The sequence below is a fragment of the Vidua macroura genome, chromosome 18 (assembly GCF_024509145.1).
Source record: "Vidua macroura isolate BioBank_ID:100142 chromosome 18, ASM2450914v1, whole genome shotgun sequence".
Taxonomy (NCBI): domain Eukaryota; kingdom Metazoa; phylum Chordata; class Aves; order Passeriformes; family Viduidae; genus Vidua; species Vidua macroura.
Window position 1 is genome coordinate 2558205 of NC_071588.1, and position 23092 is coordinate 2581296.

General features: G+C 40.7%; 1 protein-coding gene across 4 annotated transcripts in view; it reads left to right on the forward strand.

Moving 5' to 3' along the window:
* SBNO1 (strawberry notch homolog 1) overlaps positions 1 to 23092 on the forward strand; it is a 31258-nt gene continuing 8166 nt past the window's right edge. The window contains exons 1-24 of one of the 4 annotated variants that reach the window (XM_053993501.1): positions 563 to 1015; positions 2266 to 2403; positions 6474 to 6607; positions 7058 to 7162; positions 8031 to 8340; positions 10041 to 10141; positions 11251 to 11347; positions 12434 to 12594; positions 13569 to 13702; positions 13849 to 13939; positions 14853 to 15014; positions 15519 to 15654; positions 15734 to 15839; positions 17035 to 17188; positions 17277 to 17459; positions 17662 to 17759; positions 18428 to 18579; positions 19115 to 19312; positions 19581 to 19751; positions 19840 to 20009; positions 20693 to 20824; positions 21944 to 22079; positions 22481 to 22593; positions 22694 to 22765. In XM_053993501.1, coding sequence (XP_053849476.1) covers positions 6476 to 6607; positions 7058 to 7162; positions 8031 to 8340; positions 10041 to 10141; positions 11251 to 11347; positions 12434 to 12594; positions 13569 to 13702; positions 13849 to 13939; positions 14853 to 15014; positions 15519 to 15654; positions 15734 to 15839; positions 17035 to 17188; positions 17277 to 17459; positions 17662 to 17759; positions 18428 to 18579; positions 19115 to 19312; positions 19581 to 19751; positions 19840 to 20009; positions 20693 to 20824; positions 21944 to 22079; positions 22481 to 22593; positions 22694 to 22765 — 3114 coding nt within the window. In that variant the 5' untranslated portion in view covers positions 563 to 1015; positions 2266 to 2403; positions 6474 to 6475. Of the gene's footprint in view, positions 111 to 562; positions 1016 to 2265; positions 2404 to 3513; positions 3546 to 6473; positions 6608 to 7057; positions 7163 to 8030; positions 8341 to 10040; positions 10142 to 11250; positions 11348 to 12433; positions 12595 to 13568; positions 13703 to 13848; positions 13940 to 14852; positions 15015 to 15518; positions 15655 to 15733; positions 15840 to 17034; positions 17189 to 17276; positions 17460 to 17661; positions 17760 to 18427; positions 18580 to 19114; positions 19313 to 19580; positions 19752 to 19839; positions 20010 to 20692; positions 20825 to 21943; positions 22080 to 22480; positions 22594 to 22693; positions 22766 to 23092 lie in introns of those variants that run through there. The other 3 variants (XM_053993497.1, XM_053993498.1, XM_053993500.1) reach the window with 3 other exon arrangements.

Below are 23092 nucleotides of genomic sequence, written 5' to 3' on the forward strand. Positions count from 1 at the left end.
TGTGAGGGGAGGGAGGGCAAAGATGGCGGCTGTGAGTTAGAAAGCGGCGGGCGGCGGGGCCGGCGGCGGAGACTTCCAGGAGCCCGCGGGTGGACCGAGTGCGACAGAGAGTAAGTCCCGCGCTGTTCTTTTGCCTGGCGCCGCGCCTATTTGGCCGCCTCTGGCCTCTCCCCGCGTTGTGGGGCCGCCCCGGGGGTTTCTTCCCCTCAGCTCCTCACCGGGGCCCGCGGCGGCGGCGCGGGGGTGTCCGAGGAGGACCCGTTGTGCTGGGAGCGGCTCCGCGTCTCCCTCGGTCCCTCAGCCCCGCAAGGCTGCGCGGCCGCCCCCGCAGGGGTCCCGGTGGGCCGGGGGCGGCGCGGCGGGCGGGGTAGGCGCCGCCGCCGCCGCCCCGGCGGAGCCCCGGTTGTCCCGCGAACTTCGTGCCCGGGGGCGTGCGGGGGCGGGCGGCGGGGCCCCCCGGTTCTGGGGGGGAACGCTTCTCTAGCGGGGGCGGGCTCGGCGGTGGGTTTAGCCGCTTCCCCCCGCCGCATCCCTGCGCGGGCAGAGCCCCCGGCCCGGCCCGCGCCTTTGTGCGCTCTTTCCGCGGCTGGTGATTGTTGAGGTTTGAAATGGAGAAACGAGGCGGGGGGGGATGGGGGTGTTTGATTTATGGTGCCGGAGCGGCTCCGAAAGCCGCCGTGAGACGGAGCCCTCCCGCCCTTCCCCGGGCTCGCGGTGCTGTTGGAGGGATCTTTAAAGAGGTGAAGGTCTGGAAACAAAAAGTCGCGCATGGGACAGGATTACGCAGCCGATTCTGGCCCAACCCGGAAGTTTATGTCGGGAACACGTGCTGGTGGGAAGGCGGCGGGGCAGGAGCCGCCGACCCCCGTCTCTCCCGTCGCCTCCCCCGGGGGCTTCCCCGCCCTGCCGAGCCTGCTGGGGCCCCGCTGCTCCCGGGGAGTTGAACCGCGGCGACAGACACGGCCTCAAAGTCCAGGGACTCTTAACGAGCGCACCTCAAACAGAGGTTGCTAGGGTGAGTAATAGTTTAACGTAGAAATGCCCCTACAGTCTGATGGGGAAGAGGCCTTTTGGGTTTTTCTTCTGGGTTTTCTTTGGGGTCGTTTCTTTTATTATTTTTAGCTGACCAGGTTCCGCAGTGCATTTGAGAGTATAAATTAGAATTCTTGTGCTTTCTTTCAGGTACTCAAACACGTAGGCTGGTTCTACGTGTTTGATACCTGTTAAAGATGAGGCAGATTTTGTAAATGCTTAAAAATAAAACCCTTGAATTGATCTGTTAGGTAATTCCAGAGTGAGTAAAAAAAATTTTAGTGTGATCAAACGGCACAGTGTGAAGTTGGGAATTAACTCTGTGGTAGACTATTCGGCTTTAGACTACCAAGGTTGTGTCTGGATTAAAATTATTTTAAAACATACATTAATGTTTTGTAAGCTGCCCTCCCCCAAAATGAAAATCTGTAGTTGATGTTGTAAAGCAAGAATTGAAATTGTGTAACAGCGTGACATTTGAATTGGTATTCTGTATCTCCCTCACTGCCATGAGGTGTTACATTTGTATGCAATCTTAATATTTAGAAATAAAATGTGGGCAGTTTGTCTTTTTGTCCAGACTACTTCTTCGGTTTCAAAACTGGCTGAGAACTACTCTAAAAGCCAATGAAGCAGGTCATGGATATGGGTAATGGTGCTTTGAGACACCCCTGGAGCTGCCTCCCAGGCTAAAACTAAGGATCCTGGTGCTCACTTGTTCTTATTTCTTTGAGTTTTTACTTCTTAAAAACTTTCACTGCTGGCCAAATTACTAGATCTAGCTTTTTAGTATGAGAGCTGATTTTATGCCAAATCATTGCATTGTTAAGTCTTTTAATATTTTCAGAACTTCTGAATTTCACATTTGCAGACTGTGTAACATGGCAGTTGTAAATTCTGTAGAACAGTCATTAAAAAGCATTGAGGCAGAGTTGAAGCCCACAGTGCCCTGAAGTGTCCCTTGTGTCCTTGAAAGCTTTGAGGTTTGAGTGGTAACCAGCCTTGGAATAGTGGGATTTTTCCAGGATTGGAGTTAACTTACGGTTTTTGTGAGAACACCTTTGTACGTGTGAATGCAAAATTAACTGCTAGTCTTGAGGTTAAGGCATGGAAGGATGAGTGAGTTCATTAATTAGGGTTTTGCTCTTTGATTGGATAGTGACTTGGAGAGGACCAGAAGGGGTTGGGTTGGTTGAGGTGTTTTTTTTTTTTTTTTTTTTTACTGTTACCCAGGTTGCCTTCTGGAGACAAAAGCTGTGAAATGAGCAGAAACCACGTGGCTATCCAGAGAATCCTGTTGGGTGGGATGGGGCTCGGCAGCCCTTACACCTCTGCTCTGGGAGGCTGCAAAGGGAGATGTGAAGTTTTCAGGTCAATAATAACTCATGGTTTAGACAGGCAGAGAATTTGCAGGGCAAAGCTGTCTTGTCTCTACAACTCCAGTATTTGTGTGATATTATAAATGGTTTCCAGTACAGTTCAGGTGAGAGGTATTCCCCAAAAGGCAGTGGGAAACCTTTCCAGTAAAAGAAGAGAAGTTGCTGAATGCTGTTTGTGTCCCAGCCAGGCACTGACACCCAGGCCTGCAGCTGGGTGCACCACAGAGCCCAGGTGTCTGAAGGGCTTGGGAATAGCAGTGCCTGCTTGATTGTGATGTTTGGTTTGGACCAGCTTATGATACTGTAATTGATTATGGTTTTTAAATAAGCGTTTCAGGCATTTGGTGTTATAATGTGTAACTCCCAGACCTGAAAATCAAAAGGCTTTTCATTGTTTGGGATTCTACCATTATGTTTCTCAGGGGAAACAGAGCAGGTTGCTCGACATGTGTTTTAGAATTTTTGTTTCTTTTTTTTTTTGTTTTGTTTCTTTGTACCAAAGCTAAAATGGAAGGAGAGAGAGCCAGGTTGGCATGGATACATGACATGATATTAAACATGGCATTCTGGTTTTGTATCTTTAAATCAGGAATTATTTACATAATGTGCAGTGATCACATAACTGCCTCTTTATCAAAGTTTTAGCTATGTTCTTCATCAGGAGAGCACCTTACAGAAATGCTTGGTGTGTTTTGGTAGCCCTTCTTGAAATAGCAGCAGTTTGGTGTTTCTTAATACAAAGAAAGTAATTAAGATTACTACCATTGAAATTTCATAAATACATTTTTTGGTTTTATTTAATAGGCTGATTCTTGCTCAGTGACATTGGACTACCTCACTAAACATAGACAATGTTATCTGCAAGATTCTACATGCTCAAAACAGTTCTTTGAGTGATGAAATGCTCAGAGAACAGCTTGTAATATTCACAACTTTTTAATAAGTATTTTCTTTCGGAGATTTTGAAGATGTGGCAAACAGGTCCTTATATAGTATTGCCAAGGCTGAGCTGCAGAGCTTGATAAAGTCACTTTGACTTGTGTTAGCTGTGGAGCCTCCTACCTTGCAAGATTATGGAGCTGGTTCAGCCTGATAATGTTTTAAGCTTAACCAGCATGTGCTATAGAAAATAAAGTAAGTTATCACAATGCAGCTTATCCTGTGTTTTTTTCTTCTTCATATAATTTCCTTGCTAAATTAAAATGAGGAGGGTGGGCAGCATTGGTGCTTGGAAGTTGCACAAAGCCTAAAATTGGTGCGAAGTATTCAGTGGCTTCTAATGTAAAAATTCTAGAAGTTCAGAATTCCTTTTGTTCCAAACAATGCAGCTTTGTTCCTACTGTACAGAAACAAAATAAGTGAAACTAGTCAAACTTTCATTGTCCAAACTGACAGACAAACAATTGCTGTTGTTTTACTGAGCTTTTTGCTGGGTCGTGAGCAACCATGAATTTTTAAGACTTAAAATTTGGGATATCAGGAGAGAGGTGCAGCTGGGGGATTTCTTACATGAAAACAGCCTCACTAGAAAGAGTTGTTTCTAAACTGGAGATATTTACTCTGAAATTGTAGGAATTGCTTTGCTAGTTTCTATCACCAGTCATTTACTGAAACTTTGAAATAAGCAACTGCTATGAATAGTTTTTTTTCTGAACTCTGAAACTTACTTATTTAAAAAACATCATGTTTTTAAAGGTTAAACATATAGAGGTCAGTGGCATCGTGGAAATGTTAAACTGGACTTGAAACAGATGGAATGGGTTGTGACACCTTTGTAGGGTGGCTGGGGAAGATGTGTTTTTGTGGTGTTGGTGTGGGTTTTTCTTCTAGCTTTGGTTTTGCTTTGAGTCTCAACTTCATAGAAAGGCCTTTCATTCCTATAATGTGAGAGCAGACTAAGAGTTCTTCAGTCTTTTCATTTTCTCTTAGTTCTGTTAAGTGAAAATCCCCAAGCTTCTGCCTTTTTGTGCCTCTATTTAGTCCAGTCCCGTAGCTCTCAACCAAGTTTTAGTCATATCTTCATTAAGCAGTGGGGTGATCACAACTCCATACAGACTAAAGAATGACTTAACTGATGGTTTTTTAGTTGTACTTTTGAACATTTTAGTTTGTCCTTTGAGCAGAGGTGTTGCCCTGTGTGGAAGGGTGCTCATGCCTCTTTCCCAAATGGATATTGTGAAGTTATGATTTTAAAGTGATTTTGGAGCTGTTTTGATGGGGTGACCTGTGTTAATTCCCCTTCTGTAGAGAAATTCATCTTCAGTAGCTGCTCTCAAGTTCTGAACACCAAAAGTACTGATAAGCAAAAATTTAATCTGCAGACTTAAACCTTCCTCCCCTCACCTGTTTCTGGTTAGTAAACAATGCTGCAAGCTTCTAAGCTTGGATGTGATTGATGGTCCCTGTTAAGATTTTAGTCTGAAAATTTAGGATTTATCCTACCTGATTAATGTGTATATATAGTCTCCTTTTTTGAGAGAGGAAGCACAATCTTTCTGGATTTAAAGGTGAAACTAAAAACCAGGTCTTACCACTTTTGTTGACCCGTTCAGGATTCTGGGAGACGGGCTAGTGGGTGGTGACATCCTTTGAATGGTGCTGCCATTTCAATTAAATCTGCTAGATGTCTTAATACTTCTTGATATTTTCTGTACCTCATAGCAACAAACAAGACCATTCTGCCAATTTATTTGGTCACCTCAGATACCTTTAAGAAAGAGGAGTCTGGTTCTGACAAGCAAGTGGTGTTTGATGGGGCTGGGTGTAGTCAGCAGCAGTCCCACCAATTGTTTGTTGCTTTGATATTGTTTGGAGAATCTTTAAGTCTTTGATGCATTAAAATGTCTCTTCCCCTTGTGCCAGTACCTGGCACTTGTGGTGCCGCCATCTCAGTATGGATCCACAACCAAAAGGTTTCTCCCTGCTATTGCACAGACTAAAACTGGGAAGAGTAAGAACTAAGTGCCTGAGGCTTAGCTTATTACAAGAATTACCTGTTCTGCTAAATGTGCTGAGGAATATGTGTGACCAGGCAGCTGGATGTGGCTTAGCCGTGCATGTAGAAGGGATAAGCAAGGGAATGCTGTTTTGGAGTCTTGTGAATGAACATCTAAAATGCCAACAAATAATTTTGTCCTCTTACCTGCTTTAGAGTAGGTGTTTGGCTGCATTGGCTTTTGAGGTTTTAATTCCCAGTGGGTGTTAAGGGGTGTGGAGGGTGAGTGAAATTAAGGTCTGCTTGAGGTGTATTTCAGACTGTATAGGCAACAGCTCAAGTTCTGTGAAATAATTTAATTTTTTCTTAATACTAAGGCAGATGGGTTTCCTTCTTAAGCAAGTGAAATGTGTTATCTTCTCTCTTCATCTTTAAATATGGAGTATTTGGCTTTTTAATAAGTTTTTATGCTGTCTAGAATAGCTTTTTGAAATTAGTTTTGGTTGTCCTACACATAAAGGAGTCCGTGACCTGATGTTAGTGTCCTATTTAATAAGCAGTTACATATTTCAATAGTGGCACATATGTTCTCTCCACTATGCAAAACAAAATTTCTCCAGTGAATGAATGTGACCTAATGTAAGGGCAAGCAAGAAATTCAAGCTTTCCTTATAAGCTCTTTATCACTAACTTGTTACAAGATAAAGTAAATGAGTTTTAATTGTGCTTCCCTCGTGCAGTTGCTTCACCAACGAAGATGGATCATTAGCATAACATGGTCTCACCTTTTCTGCTCTTGGTATTTCTTGTAATGCTTGAAAGCGTAGTGCCTCAAAGACTAGAAAAGGTGTCTTAAGTTTATGGGTATGATAGCATTTTGTGTAGTAAACTCTTTAATTCTCTCTGCTTTTAAATGTGGTGGATATGTTGAAAAGCCTACAAATAAACAAAAGAACCAGAGCACATCTAGAAAGTGAAACTGTGTGTACAAGAGACTGCACTGTGAATGCCCTTAAATCCAGGAAATGAAGTTGTGTGTGGGCAAAAAATAAATCAGAATTCAATATACTTGTATTTACAGTTTCTTCTTTTTTTTTTTTTGTTTTGTTTTGTTTTGTTTTGTTTAGAGATGGTGGAGCCAGGACAAGATCTGTTGCTTGCTGCTTTGAGTGAGAGTGGAATCAGTCCAAATGATCTCTTTGATATTGACTCTCCAGACGTGGTTCTTGCAAATCCAGCACCAACTCCAGCTGTTCAGCAGGTTAAAACAAGAACATAGGGATTTGTTAGAGCTTGGGTTTGCTGGGATGGAGGGGTTAAAGGGAATAGTGTGCATGGCAAGTGGTTGAAGCATGTGGAGTTTTCTTAAGTTTCTTGCTTCATAGTACTGAGATTGGAAAATGGCTTGTGAATTAATTTTAAACTTCCATACAAAAAAATCAATGTTAAACACTTGAGATCTGTACAGACAGAAATATGCTTAATTCTGGACATGACATGGGGACATAATGTCAGGTATCCATGGAGAGCTCTCATGTCATTGGGGTCTAGCTGCTCTGCAATAAAATGCACAAAAACTGTAATGAAATACCATGTTTAAGCTCCCTGATGGCCTTCACTCTGCCAGAGTGTAGCCACTTCAGGCACAGACTGGGAACAAAAGCCTTAAGGTTTTATTCCTGCTGACTTGTTTGCTTTCTTCCCTCTGCAGTCAGTACCACTCAGTGCATTAGAGCTGGGCCTGGAGACTGAGGCTGCAGCTGCTGTGAAACAAGAACCAGAGACTGTCTCCACTCCAGCCTTATTAAATGTTCGGGTAAGAACTGAACTGCTGCTCCAGGATTTGGATGGGGAGGGGGCTTAACTTGGGCTGGGCACCAGGTGCCCACAAAGCTGCTCTGTCACTCCTCACCTCAGTTGCACAAAGGCTAAAAAGCCATGGTGAAAGGCTCATGGGTTGAGATGAGGACAGGGAGAGATCAGCAATTTGTCATGGGCAAACTAGACTCAACTCGAGGAAATTGATTCATTGCCAGTTAACAATGGAGGAGGAAAATGAGAAATAAGAACAAATCTAAAAATACCTTCTCCCCACTCCTTCCTTTGTCCTGGGCTCAACTTCACTCCTGGCATCCATGGTCCTCCAAGGGCTGCAGGGAAGTCCCTGCTCCAGCACCTGGGGCAACTCCTCCCTTTCCTTCACTGACCTTGGTGTCTGCAGGGGTTTCTCACATATTCTCACTCCTCCATCCCAGCTGCTGATGGTGTAACAGTTTTTGACTGTTGTTAAACAAATACCTTCTCACTGGCACTGCCAGTGACACTGACTGGCTGAGCTTTGGCCAGCAGTGGGTTGGACTGGCTTTATCAGATATGGGGGAAACTGTAGTGGACATATCTTGTACCTAGGTGATGAATTTTTAATTTTTTTTCTTTTCCTTACCTTAAAATAAAATCTAAAAAAACCCCTTCTGAAATATGTGCAGTCTATTGAGAGATACTTTTTGCTCAAACTGTTGCAGCACAAGATAATTACTCTGGCACCTTCAGCATGTTATTTAAACACATTTCTTACTTCAAGTGTCTTCCAAAAACTGGTGTATCCTGTGTGCTAACTGAAGTCTAATAGAGTTTGTTCTTTTTTTGACTGTTTTCTGAAAATTTCCCTGCTGCTTTGTTGCCAGCAACCACCATCCACCACAACCTTTGTGCTGAATCAAATAAATCAGCTTCCAACTCTGGGGACGACAATAGTGGTGACAAAAACGACGCCTGTCACGACCTCGAGGCAGACGATCACTGTAGCAAAGATCATCCAGACCAGCACAACCACTCGGCCCTCGGTGGCAGCACCAGCAGTTCGCAATGCCTTGACCACTGCACCTTCCAAGGACCAGATTCAGCTGAAAGATCTGCTCAAGAACAATAGTCTTAATGAACTCATGAAACTGAAGCCACCTCCTAATATTGCCCAACCAGTAGCAACAGCAGCGAGTGAGTTTTCTTTCTTTGTAATTACAGTATTTATTTAAATAGTGAAATAAAATGGATTTTCATTGATTAGTGTAATATCCTGGTAAAATGAAGTGGTTCAGGAAACCTGAAAAATTTCATTCTAACTGTAGTAGTGTTAGAATTCAGGGTGCAGTAGTATGAAATAACAGTTTAAAAATTAAACTCTTGATTTATGGCAAGGAATGAGGAAAATGACAGATTGCAGCTGGAAAACTGGTAAAATTATTTTGTGAACATTACTGAAGTCTATTAGCTATGTTACTGGAGTCTCCACCAGCTCCTGTTCTAGTGTATACTTGGAACTACAACAAACTAGTACAATTTTCTATTCAGCATCTTCCAAACTAGATTTGTAGCACATAAGGTGTTTGTGTGAATTGTCTCCTACAAAAGGAAAATCTGTCCCTTTGTTTCATTGGAGGCATCAGATCTATTGTTTAAGAAATTAAATCTTAAAAACTTGCTCTTTATTTTCATGTTACTGCTGAAATGCTGCAGTAAGTTAAATGCCACAAGTTCTTAGTTATCGCGCTTCAAATCTTCATTTTGTGATTCCTTCCTTGATATTTCCTTGTATGTTATTTCTAACATGTGGTCAACTTGTATAAGGAAAAAGTGTGTGAAATTAACTCAAGTTGTTCTGATTTTAGCATGAGGTTAAGAGACTAGTTCAGTTTGAAAATATCTTCAGTGCTGCTTTTTTTTTTTTTTTTAAGATATACAAGCATTTTCTGGATTTCTGTTATTTTCATTGTCTCTGAAACAAGCTTTGCTGATCTTATAGGTGTGGTTGGCATAACCTATTTTTCTGTATGCAGAGAGAGTGCAGTGCAGGAGCTGTCTGTTAGAACTGAAACAAAAAGCAGAATGTCCCTCCTGTGTCATTGCTTTCTCTTAGGGAGTGGTTGCCAAAACCCAAGTTGGGACATGAACTGAAGTTGGGGTAGGGAGTAAAGGAAGTGAGGGGGAGGGGAGAAAGCAGAAGGGGATAAGTCAGTCCTATTAAATCAAGTGAAAAGTCAGAGAAGCACTGAATAGGTGACACCAACACACAGTAACTGTTAGAGTGGCACAGCTGCAGAAAACAGTGCAATCTGTAGCTTCTGTGTAAAGTGAAAAGGAGACCTGCAACTTCTAGAACTGCATTCCTAATCTTCTTTGTGTTCCTGTGTCTCTGGATCTTTCTTTGTGTTTATTTTAAAAAATGACAAATAGTTGTAGAAAAGAGAAGCTCCTGAAAGGAAAATGGTCTTTTCATATAATTTAGGCAGCAGGAGTTCTAGATGGGAAAATATTAAGAAGTTAAATTATGCAATGCCTTTGAGGAAAACATGTATTTGTGCAAGTGCCCTAATTGTTTTTAGGGACAATTATGCTAAGTTTATTACATGCATTGATATGATGGAAGCTTGACAGCTGCTTTCAGTATTTTGCATCCATCCTTATGCAAATTATTTTAGTTGTGTACTGAGCCTTATTCCTAGTTCCTTGCAAATGTGACTGAAGACAGGAAGGTTAATAAATGGTCTTCTTAAAGGATCCTGTTACAAATTTGATCTTGAAGCATCATTGTGCTCCTGGATACTTTAAACTTCTGTTCCAGCTCGTTAATAGGGCAGCATGTTAATCTGAGTTGATGTTTGGAGGGAATTCTGTAAACCACAGCTTTTCTTTTGCAGCTGACCTAAGCAATGGTGCAGTGAAGAAGGAGGCTTCCACAAAAGAGGTAGCAAGAATATGGATAAATGACATTAAAATGAGAAGTTTTTCACCAACTGTGGTAAGTGGCACAAGCGATTCATTTGCCAAACCAATGTGTTGCTGGCCATAAACAGTTGTGACCAGTTCCAGAGTTACTCATACTTGTCTTGTGTGTGGTGGAACTGTCAAGTGCATCTGTTGTTCAAAAGGTCAGTTGCTCCACAAGATGAAACTTGGTTAGATGAGTGAAGTTAACAGCTGTGCTGAGCTTAGATAGTAAATGACAATTTCAAGAAATTACTGTCCTTCGCAGAAGCTGGTGTGGGCCAAGAAGGGTGTGGCTCTGATTAAAGGTGATAAGCATAGCATTTCCTCTGGGTTAAAACATTTTCTTTTAAAATCACTAGCAGTGAGGAAACTGAAAGACTTCCCCCTAGCATGGCTGTGCTTCTGGGCAGTTAAATGGAAGATCTAAATTGAATATCATTCAATTTTCTAAAGGTAATAAAATTACACTCTGATGCTGTAAACATTTGAGTTTTGGCATTTTCACTGATAGCTAGACTCAGGCAGATGCTTGGGAATAACTGTGCTCCTCAGTGACTGCCATACAGAAGGGGGTTTTCAGATCACTTCTTTTGTATTAAACATTAGTAGCTGTGGAAGATGTTTGATTTTTCATCTGTTGAGTGCTTTACAAATACTTACATATTTACATTGGTCAGGGTCCCAGTAAATGGGTAACTGTCAGGTTTCAGAGAATACTGGACAGAACTGACAATGATAAAGTTGTGAAATGGTGTCGTGAATACACAACTGCAGGAGACTCCAGGGGGGTACTTGAACATTGGGGCTGTCGTGTTTTCAAGGCAATTTTCTTTAAGTCATAGTCTGATTTTAATATGCAGTAAGAAGAATTTCTTTTTAATTCTGCTTATGTGAGTTTGGAGTGCTTGATCTCCTTGCAAAGAAGAGGAAGTTCCCTGACTTAGTGTCTTTAGAGGGTTGTTCAGAGTGTAAGCAATCTACATTTGTGTGTAGTTTCCCAGCAATTCACTGGTTTGTTCCCTACATGTGTTAAAACATTGAAGTGCAAGTTTGTCCTCATTTCCTTTCTCATGTTAATTTCCAGGAGATGGATTATTAGCAATGTGCTGTTTGACTAACACAAGTATTTCTCAATTCTAGAAAGTGCCAGCAGTAAAAGAAGAGGAGGAACCCGAAGAAGAAGATGAAGAAGAAATGGGCCATGCAGAGACCTATGCTGAATACATGCCAATAAAATGTATGACCTCATCTTCTGTTACATCCAAAGGCTGAATGTTTTGAGTTAATTTATTTACTCTTGTGTAGTTACTAACACAGAAAACAGATACTGTCTGGAGTTAACGGGACCTGAATACGTTGTGGGTTTTCCTAGGAAATCTATCTTCTGTAACACTTAGATTTGGAAGATAAGTGGATTTTTAAAAGAGGAATTCTTCAGTATCATTGAGCAGTATTTGTTTCACAGATATTACTGATGAACCAAAATCAGGCACTTTTTTACCTCTGTTAAAGATGCCTTGTGCCTCCGCAGAGGAAATTTTGTAAAGGAATTCAGTGCTCACTGCTACACTTAGGAATCTAGTTTGAGTCTTTTGGTGTGAAATCACCCTAAGTACATTCTTCCTGCATTGTTCCTGGCTGACTACTTAGAGCTGACTCTTGGTTGTTTTTGAGTGAATCTTTTACTGCTGTTAATTGCCATCTCCTCTCTTTTCTCTTTTCTTTGTTGTACCCATTGACAACAAGCTGTTACCTTGTTTGCTAAATACAGTGATCTACTGTAAAAGCAAGGCAAAATTTTGCAGGGAGTTTGTAGCTAAATGGTTAATTTTTATTGTTACTGATGAGATCTGTCAGCAATTAAATCATGTCTGTTCTAAATTTTTTCTCCTCTCATTCTGCTTAAAAATGGCACTATATAAATAGTGAGAAGAATATTGCTTTTGTGATTCTGGCATCCTGAGGCTGCTTTTGACCTTTTTGGGAAGACAAGTTTCAGACTGGTTTTTCTCAAACAAGTCAAGTACACAAATACTTTAATTTTCTGTAAAGTGAATTTTATCTAATCTCATAAAAATTGTAGGAAGGTGGTGAGAAGAGAAAGTTAAGATTGCAGTTATAAATTCAGATTAATGTCTTCCTTCATATGCAATGCAGTTTAACACTTGACAGATTGTTGCCATGAAACATACTCATTGTTGAGTTCAGCCTTTGCAATCACAATTGTAAGTTGTTTGGGCAAATATAATAACTTGTTCTGGAGCAGCAGAACTCTGTATTTTGTTTTCATCTTCTGCCTTTCTTCCCCTTCTTTTTCCACCAGTAAAAATTGGTCTACGTCATCCTGACCCAGTAGTGGAAACCAGCTCGTTATCCAGCGTGACTCCTCCTGATGTGTGGTACCAGACATCAATATCAGAGGAGACAATTGACAGTGGCTGGTTGTCAGCTTTGCAGCTCGAAGCAATCACTTATGCAGCCCAGGTATGCCAGACATCAGCACAGCTTAAAAGCTAACAGAGAATTTAAGAAGAAAAACTAAAATCTGACAAGTGCAGCTATGTCAGTTTTACAAGGAGATAAAATAATAAGAGCTTAAAGGTTTGAGTTGCATTAGAAGATGGCAGGTGAGCTTCAGCTCAGATAAATGTGAGGTAATACACCTAGGAAAATTTCCTCTAAACCACTTCCATGATGGTGATCTTTTAACTGTCTTAGAAGATGTTAGTCATTTTTATTTCTCTGAAGTAATTTAATGGCTGCAGTAGCAGCAGGCTGAGAAAGCCAGCCCTCTTTGACATCCTTGGGAGGGGAATACAGAACAGCACTGGGTGTTATTTTTGCTGCTGGGTTAAACTTCAGTGTGCCCATCCCAGATGTGTGTGCAGGCCTCTGTGTGCTGGGGAAGGAGGCAGTGGAGCTACAGGACAACTAAAATGGTCACAGGAGGGAAAAGTTACCTCATGAAAAGAGACTGACACAGCTGGGACACCTGGGGCTGGAGGGGAGAGAAAGCAATGGGAACGAAATCAGGGTTAAGATAATTAAGAAGTGAGTGATATCACGCAAAAGCAAAGCAGAGCTTGGTGACACTGACAGGAGATGAATTTTAAATGGGTAGATTCAGAATACTGCATTCCACAGGCTGTGGATGTCTGGGTCTTGCTGCTGCAAAAGGCTGTACAGGTGCCTATCAGTGGATTAGGAAAAGGCACAACATACTGGACAGATGTTTAGAGCAGTTCTGGGTGCTGAGGGAAGAAAGGGGAGAATGGATCACACAATGCAGTTAGGGTGCTGTGCTCTCCCTAAATAAAATTCCCTCTTCCTGCTTCCAGGAGTTTGCTTGGACCACTGGTCTCCTCCAATAGGATGTTTCTTATGTTTGCTCTTTTCTGACAATCCCCTGTGATGTGTTCTGGAGAATGAGTACAAGTTTTTTGTTCTTTCTCCTACAGCAACATGAAACATTCCTGCCCAATGGAGACAGAGCTGGATTCTTGATAGGTGATGGTGCTGGTGTAGGAAAAGGAAGGACCATAGCTGGAATAATCTATGAAAATTACTTGTTAGGCAGAAAAAGAGCAGTCTGGTAAGTGTGTCAGGATTTGTTAGAGCAGACACTCCAGTGACTCTATGACAAATTCAGGGTCCTCTGTCTTCTGACAAATGTTCTAGTAACTAACTGCCTTTTGACCTGCTGTAACTTAAAGAATGTGCTTTGTTTTGTATCTTCAGGTTTAGCGTGTCAAATGATCTGAAATACGATGCTGAAAGAGATTTGAGAGATATTGGAGCAAAAAACATATTGGTGCATTCATTAAACAAGGTGTGGAAACTTTTTACTATGTACAGTTGAGGCAAACCTTTAGGTACGCTTGTGTGACAAGTCGTGCATGTTGACTGTTTTAAGAGCAAGAATGTACTAATTTCAATAAATTTGCTGTCTAGGTCTTGCTTGACAGGCCTAAATCTTACAAAGAACCACACAGAGCCTTAAGTTAATCATGTAAATAGGCCCCTTGTAGGATTAAGTCTCGGCATGTGTGCTTTTTAAAAAAAAATTACACTTCAAGTCACTACTGACACTACTAGTAAAGTATTTTCTAGAAGTTGAAATATTCTTTAAATCTTTAAGGCTTTGTAGCATTTAAATTTTTTCCTTTCTCAGTGCACATTTTATATGTAATGCATTTTATGTGTAATACTTGAATAATGGACTTGCTCAGTGATTTATTAAAGCAGCAGTGGTCTGTGCAGTTATTTTTGGAGACACTGCCTCTGCTCTGGATTAGCTGCTTAAACTGTAAAGTGTGATTACTGGTTGAATTCACTGAACTTAAAAGTTTGGTTTAAGTTGGTATTTTTGCTTTGTGAATTCTTAATTTCCAAAACAAGGCTTTAGAAATCTTCATTTATGATAGCAGCTGTAAATACACTTGAGGTATTGGCTCTTAAAGAGATACATTGAAACTAAAGTCTCAATTGTATTTAAACTAAGGGAACCATGTAGCCAAAGAATGTGGCTGCTAAGCTTTTGAAACCTCAGATTTAGTCTTCCTTAAGTCTGTGTTTAAGTAAGGCCCTGTATAACCCCTTAGCACATTGCCATCAGCTGTGCCCTGATCATCGTGTGGGGTTATGGGTGGCTCCAAGTGTTCACAGCATCCCTTCATCATCTGGTAGGTGGGATTGAGGAGGAGTCTGTCTTGATTAATTTCTGTAATTTCTATTTATTGCAGTTCAAGTATGGGAAAATTTCATCCAAACATAATGGAAGTGTGAAGAAAGGTGTCATCTTTGCTACCTATTCTTCTCTTATTGGGGAAAGTCAGTCCGGTGGTAAATACAAAACCAGATTAAAGCAGCTTCTTCACTGGTGTGGTGAAGACTTTGATGGAGTTGTATCCTTTTTCTGGAATTAATTTGATTATAATGAAATTCCAATTTAAACTAGTATCTTTAAAGATTTTTAGGCATTCTTTATTTGTAATGGCAGTCAGTTGTGTGCATGGACTGACATTACACTTGCAGTTTTACAGACTTTGTGCCAAACATTGCCATCAACATGTTGCCACACAACTCTGGTACAAGAGTGAAGTTTCTGTTTTTTTCTATATAAAACCTATAAAATTAAACTATTATCCTTAAGAATGCTAAGTTTACACTGATATTTTTAATAGACATATTTAAATATATATTCGGAGTATCACCAGCATTTTCAAGAACTCAAGTGTGGCAATTTGCTGTCTAAATATTTTTCCAAGGTTTTTAGTTAAAATGACTAATGTCTTGAGTTTACAATTTCCACCTGTCCCCTATTGTAAGTAGTAGATTTTCTTGCCTTCTGTTCTAGCTCCTCATTCTGTACATTAATGGGACAAAGCTTTTCCTTAATTACGGTTCAGATCGTATTTGATGAATGTCATAAAGCAAAGAATCTGTGTCCTGTTGGTTCATCAAAACCAACAAAAACAGGTCTGGCTGTATTGGAACTTCAAAATAAACTTCCAAAAGCCAGGGTTGTTTATGCCAGTGCCACAGGTATGTACTGCTGGGTTTGTATTAAATGTTTCTGGATGGTTTTGCTGGCACTGGTACAGATTTATGTTTCTCTTTTTAGGTGCATCTGAGCCAAGAAACATGGCATATATGAACCGTCTTGGAATATGGGGTGAAGGAACTCCATTTAGGGAATTCAGTGATTTTATTCAGGCTGTTGAAAGAAGGTAAAATTTCAAAGACCTACAGCAGAATGCACAGGGTTGTAGCTGACTGTACTCCCCAGTTCCTTTTCTTTGCTCTCTAGTCCTTTGCAAGCATGTCCTGTCACACTAAGAACTCTGGCTTCTAAATCTAGCAAAAGTGTAATTTATCATGAGTGGTGAAAAATAAGATGTTTCCTTTGTTCACAGAAAATTTTGAGAGCTTTAAAAGCTTTTTGGGAAAAGAGGCCTCTCAAAAATGTGGGTGTTAGGAAAGCAAAATACTTTGCTGCTCCCCATGAAAACACCCTGTATTGTAGTGAGTATGCTCAGTGTAGTTAATGGCTCATTATTTGTAGAAGGCCTCTAATGTTTATGCATTCATCTTAGGCAATTTAACAGGAGGAAATCTTTTGCTTATTGGCATAAGAACCCAGTTCAGGGAAATTCTTTGTGCTGTAGCAAGGTACTTGGTGTTTCAGAACATACTAATAATACTAAATGTGAGAGGTCAGTAGAAAAGGCCGCTGCCACATTCTGTGGTGGGTGAGCATCTTGCTTTGCCTACTCAAAAAGAATTTTGTACACTTCACAATGCCACAATAGGGTTTAGAATGCATCTTGTTTACACACATGATGTGTGTAAAAAAACCACACGTGATGTGTGGTTTTTCTGGACTCTGCAAGTGTAGCCTCTCTTCATTACTGGGTGCATATCAAATAAGCAATAATGAAGTTACAGCCCCAAGCCTGTGAGTAGCAGGCAGCTGTTTTGCAGGTGACTTCTGTGCTCTCAAGGTGTGTTGCTGTTGAAGAGAATTGAAGTTACTTACTAATTAAATAATTTTCATATCAGCATAAATCTAAATAACTTAAAATGGTTTGTATTATTTCAAATCATCAGCAGTTTATAAAATTAGAATGCAAGAATTTGCTGATATTTGGACCAACTTTGTTATCCAGTTCAAATTTATAAGTTACTGTCTCCTAATCCATCTTAGGTCATTTGGGGAAAAAAGTAACTTGAATTTTATGTATACAAGGCGGGGATACAATTTTATGTAAAGACTAAATTTCAAATTATTTCGAAAACATATTCTTTCATATTTATAAGCTGTTTTTTTTCTAAAGTCCTCGGGGTTGTATTTTGAGGCATTTTTTTAACAGATCCTTGCTCTTGAAAATTCTAATATGGATTTAAATTGTTCCTTTATTTTAGAGGCGTTGGTGCCATGGAAATAGTTGCTATGGATATGAAGCTGAGAGGAATGTACATAGCCAGACAGTTGAGTTTTTCAGGTGTAACTTTCAAAATCGACGAAGTTCTGCTCTCACAGGAATATGTCAAAATGTACAATAAATCTGTGAAACTGGTAAGAATCCCTTTTGAAATTTGCTTTCTCTGTTAAGTTCCGAGAGGTTGAAGTTGGTTGAAATTTGAATGCTCCTTTTCTTGTTTAGTGGGTCAGTGCTCGAGAGAGGTTTCAGCAAGCGGCCGATCTCATCGATGCAGAGCAGCGCATGAAGAAGTCCATGTGGGGTCAGTTCTGGTCAGCTCACCAGAGGTTTTTCAAGTACCTTTGCATAGCCTCAAAGGTGAAGAGGGTGGTGCAGCTGGCTCGGGAAGAAATCAAGAATGGCAAAGTAAGTTGTTCAAGACTGATTTTTAAACATTTATTTAAATGTAAAGCTATTAGACTAATTCTTTTCGTATATAATACAAATATTTTCAGGCACAGTAGGAGCGTGCTTTTGTACTTCATGCTATCTAATGAGCAGAAATTGAGGTAAAATAAACCTACAGCTCAGTCATAGTGACAGTGTCTGGTATTCATTTGTCCTTCAGTGCGTTGTCATTGGCCTGCAGTCAACAGGAGAAGCAAGAACATTGGAAGCTTTGGAGGAAGGTGGTGGGGAACTGAATGACTTTGTTTCTACAGCAAAGTAAGACTGAATTTTGAAACTGTTCTTTACAAAACTAACTTTCATCCAGCTTAGTGTATGTATGTAGTCATTTGTCCTTCTGTGTGTCAAATGTGCATCAGTGCACAGAAGGTTGGGAATCCTTTAGTAGTGATGTTCTTTACTGAAGCTGCCTGTACCTAAAATCTGGCATCCCTGCTCAGGTGAGGCAGTGGCTATCTCCTGGTTCTCATGGCATTCCAAACTGATGTTTTCAGGTGTGAACAGCTCGTACTGATCTCTCAGTACTTCAAACTTGGGAGGACGGGGAGACCTGCCAAGTGTGTGCTGCATTTATACCAGAGCAAGTTACAGACCATGACTTCCCTCTTTGATCAGAGGGACCAGAGCCAATCCCAAGGCTGCCTTGCTGAAGATCTAAATCAATTAACTTAATTTTTTGACTTAAATTGAGCAATAAAAAAATGGCAGTAGCAATGCCACTTGTTACTGAAAACAAATTTAACAAGTTGTAACAGTGCTGTAAAAGAGATGTGTCCTACTTTTAAGAAGGTGACAAATAATAGAGAGTGCCCAACTGCACTCACAAGGAGTCATTCTTCAGGGAAGTCAAGCAAGCTGTTCAATGTTACAGGTTTGTACTTTAAATAAATGCAAATTCCACTGAGCAACCCTTTTTTCTTAAACAGAGGAGTATTCCAGTCTCTTATTGAGAAGCACTTTCCAGCTCCTGACAGGAAGAAGCTGTTCAGCTTGTTGGGAATTGACCTGACTGCTCAAAGTAATAACAACTCACCCCGAGACAGCCCTTGCAAGGAGAACAAAGTAAAGAAACGAAAAGGTAATGCTCAAGTTCCTACACAAATGGCAACTTCAGAGCTGCCTGAAAGTGAACTTTGTGTGGAGAAAAATGGGAATATCTGTACCATCATCCATGAAAGAGAATGTATTACAGATCTCTTAAGGCTGTTGTTAGAGGTTGCCATTAATAGATGTTATATTGCTGATAAGCAAAATATAAGCTGTAAATTTTAGTTACTTTTGCTCAAAATTGGGTTGATCTGCTATGGAACCATATCCCAAAATGTTTTGTCAGTGTCAGATCACTTCCTGATGTAGTCGCTCAAGTAACTTTTTTTATCTTGAGGCTCAATGAAGGGAAGCCTAATACCACCCCCTTCCCAAACTGATTATCTTAAAAGTAGGTGATCTTAAAAAGCTTGGGAAAGAGGTCTTGCTTAATACTTAGATTCTTTAAAATAGTTCTGTTTTCAAAAATTGCATGTTTTTCTAGTTTGTATGGTAAAACAGATCTCAACATGTGTAGACTTACAAGGTTAAACTAATTTCTCTCTCTTCTGGGATGATGGAATTAGGTGAAGAAATAAGCAGAGAAGCCAAAAAAGCCCGTAAAACAGGTGGCCTTGCAGGGAGCAGCTCTGATGAGAGTGAAAGTGAGTCTGATGCTTCAGACAATGAAGAAAGTGACAATGAGAGCTCCAAATTTTTGAGTTCTGGAGACGATGATGACTTCAACCCGTTCAGAGATGAATCCAGTGAAGATGATGAAGATGGTAAGACAGTCTAAGTGTTTCATCAAGAAAGTAGCTGTATTTGCAGAGTAAGCAGAAAATCTTCCCAAACATTCCAGGAGAGAAGTGTTTACTAAGCAGGTAGTTTAGTTCCAGTGAGACTACAATTAGTAGAATGTGAAACTTCAATTAGATTTTTGTACACTGGAATTCAGACTTTTGTAAGTCACTTTATGCAATGAGAATGTATTTGTTTCAAAGGGATGGATGGCTGCTTAGTAAATGTTTGAAAACTTTTATTTAACTTCAGATCCCTGGTTGATTAGAAAAGAGCATAAAAAAAATAAAGAAAAGAAAAAGAAGAAAAGCATAGACCCAGATTCTATTCAAAGTGCCTTACTAGCCTCTGGTCTGGGATCCAAACGACCCAGCTGCTTCACTTCCACTGTTGGAACCACCACTTCTAGTACCAACACGTCTGGTAAGAGCAACTTTCTTTGATGTTGATTCATTTCCTAGCAGTTAGGCAATAAAATTCTAAATCTCAAAGAGTCTTTCTTAACTTTCAGCAAACAGTAACACAAACAGCAGCTTTGTAACGAGTCAGGATGCTGTTGAAAGGGCCCAACAAATGAAAAAAGAACTGCTGGATAAACTGGAAAAGCTGGCTGAAGATCTTCCACCTAATACACTGGATGAGCTTATAGATGAACTGGGTGGTCCTGAAAACGTTGCAGAGGTAGGCTGGTGTTCACATATAGAAAAAAGTATGTTTTTGAAGAGGTCGTTTATCAGCTTTAGACAGTGATCTCGGGAATGAGAGCAGAGGTTACTCTGCCTCTGAATGAAAGAGGAATTTGAAGATTGTGTTAGAATACAGAAGGAGATCTGAGTGGGTGAACACATTATTTCTGAGGTTTGATAGTTTCTGGTTGGGTAAATCACACCAGTTTGTCTTTTGTTTTACTGTGGTCTGTTTCTCTGGCTGCAGTCAATTTGCTGCTGATGTGTATTAAACAGACAGGAGCTTTAGTTCATCCTCCAAGGCAGTGGAGATTAAGAACCTTTATGTATTGATGAAAAGACTGATAAATTAATCTCTCAATAACTGTCTCTATCAAGTAGCAGCATCAGTGTGATTTAAAAGACCCTGTTAAAATCAGTGGTAGCCTAAGCTGTCTGTTTAGCTTATTTTCTTAGTGCTGCTGGTAAATCCCTTATGAACAGTAGAATAATACAACGTCATTTCTACATAGATTTGCTCTGTCATATTCCACATAGCAGCTAGTAGTAGTTTTGCACTGAGAGTAAATACTGAGCATTTTAATGTGGGTACATGGATAAATAAATAATACTGCTTGGAGCTTTTGGTGCTGGGGTGGTTTTGGTATTGCCACCCTGAGCTTGTGTTCCCTTCCAAAGATGACAGGCCGCAAAGGCAGAGTGGTGAGCAATGACGATGGCAGCATCTCGTACGAGTCAAGGTCTGAACTCGATGTGCCCGTTGAAATCCTGAACATCACAGAAAAGCAGAGGTTCATGGATGGAGATAAGGTAATCTTTGAAGAGAGAGACTGTAGACAAATGTGCCAGATGCCATAGTAACTCTAAGCTTTTCACCAGTGACTGGCAGGTAGTGGAAGTACTAGGTAAGAAGTACTTTCACTTCAGTGCTGTTTTGTTTTTCAAATCAGTGTGTTTAAAGGTCAAGCTGTAGTTTGGGTGACCTCAGAGGCCTGTGTTTGGTGTGCACCCATGTGCCAAACTGAAAGCTGGCACCTTTAAGCTGGTTTTGTAAAACAGTATGTGTTTAAAAGGCAGATTTGTGATTCATATCTTTTGATTCATTGATCTGGGTCACTGTGCACCTCCTCTTCCAAGAGGAAATAATTAAATTGGGGAATGGGGAAGACCACTATATGAAAGCTTACAGTGAGGGGTGAAGGGAAAAGGTGGGACCTGTTAACCTTAACAAGGATTGAGAAGTCACACTAGGAGGAGTGGTGGCTTCTGCCCTTTATGTTGCACTCTGAAAGAAAATCCTGAGCTGAATAATGGTAGAATTGCATCTGATAAAAGTGGGGTGAGAAAGCCCTTCCCAGTGGTTCACTTGGGCCGTGCTGCCACAAGAGGGCAAATGGAGTAAATGTCACTGTGCATGGAACTTGTGTGGTCCCTTGTGACACTTGAAGGTAAAAACTCAGGTTCCTGTAAGTGATTTGTGCACAGTACAAACATTTACATTCTTTTAAGGCAAATGCAATCAGGCACTGGAATGGCTGGATCCTCTTCCTTGTACAGCATTAGCAGCAGCAGTTTGTCTTTTCTGTGGTTTGCTATTGGAGCAAGCCTGTGTCCCTCCCCTTTCCTTCTGAAGTACAGGCCAGTGTCAGGGAGACCTGCCCTCTGGGATGGTGAGTCTTTGTTTGCTCAGGGAATTGTTGTTGAAAAGTAAAGCAAAACCCCCTCCTTTCACTCAGAAAAGTTCATTAGCATTTCTAACTCTGATACAGAAAGCCACACCTTTGTTGCCCTCCCTCTGCCTGGTGAGTAACAGTGAAACCATTCTAGACCCATGTTTGGTAATAGTTGTAAAAGGAGAATTTTTGGTTTTGGAAAGTGAAGCTTGATCTTGGATTTATTGCTAACTGAGAGTTCTTTTGTCAATCATAGAACATTGCCATCATCTCAGAGGCTGCCAGCTCTGGTATCTCACTGCAAGCAGACCGCAGGGCCAAGAACCAGAGGCGGAGGGTTCACATGACCCTGGAGCTGCCGTGGAGCGCGGACAGAGCAATCCAGCAGTTTGGTAAATCACTCACTGTGTCCTTAGCCAGCAGACTCAGCAATAAGAACTGAACTTACTGCTAACGTGGAAAACCAGATGGAGTAGGCAACCTCCTAAGGACCCCTCCAGTCTCTGGTACCCATGAACAGAATCAGCTTTATCTGAGGTCATAGCTAATGCTCTTGAAAGCTTTGAAAGTAACCTTTTGGAGTTTCAGTCACATATGAAGTGTCTTTATAGAAGTTGCCACAATTTTTAGAGTATCTCTGTGTTACCTTCTGTTTGCTCTATTACAGCAGAAACTAATTTTAAGCAGGTTTAAGTTCTGCCCTTTTTCCTTGCTCTTCACAGTTTGTATTTTATTAAATTCTATTTCACTGAATATTTCTATCTAATATATGTGCTTCTACTTAATTATCCAGGAAGAACTCATAGATCCAACCAAGTGACTGCTCCAGAGTATGTGTTCCTCATTTCTGAACTGGCAGGAGAGCAAAGATTTGCATCTATAGTTGCAAAAAGACTGGAGAGTTTGGTAAGATGTTTCAAGAGGTCTGATCCTTCCTTTGAGAAAATGCAACTTAGATTTCTTCTTCTCAAAAGTTGTATTTAATGACAATGATGTGTCTTAACAGGGAGCCCTCACCCACGGGGACAGACGGGCCACAGAAACTCGAGACCTCAGCAGATTCAATTTTGACAACAAGGTGACAATTCTATTTCTGTTGGAGAACTCATGCTGTGGCACTTATTCCACAGATGACCTGTTGAGGAAGGTTCCTCTCCATCCCTTACCTTTAAGTGTATCACTTAATGATGGAAGGCCTCTTTCTGTAACCCATAATTCTGTTTGTGAAGCCATGTGGAACACATGTGTGTAAATCACTTTTCTGCTCTTGCAAACAATCAAAGTTTTAAGTAAATGGTGTGTGCTCTTTAAGCCACAATGAAAGATTAATTTGGCAGTTCTAATTAAAAATGAAGATTGGGCTGTTTTCAGTTATAAACTACACTACATAAAGGTGATAAACAAT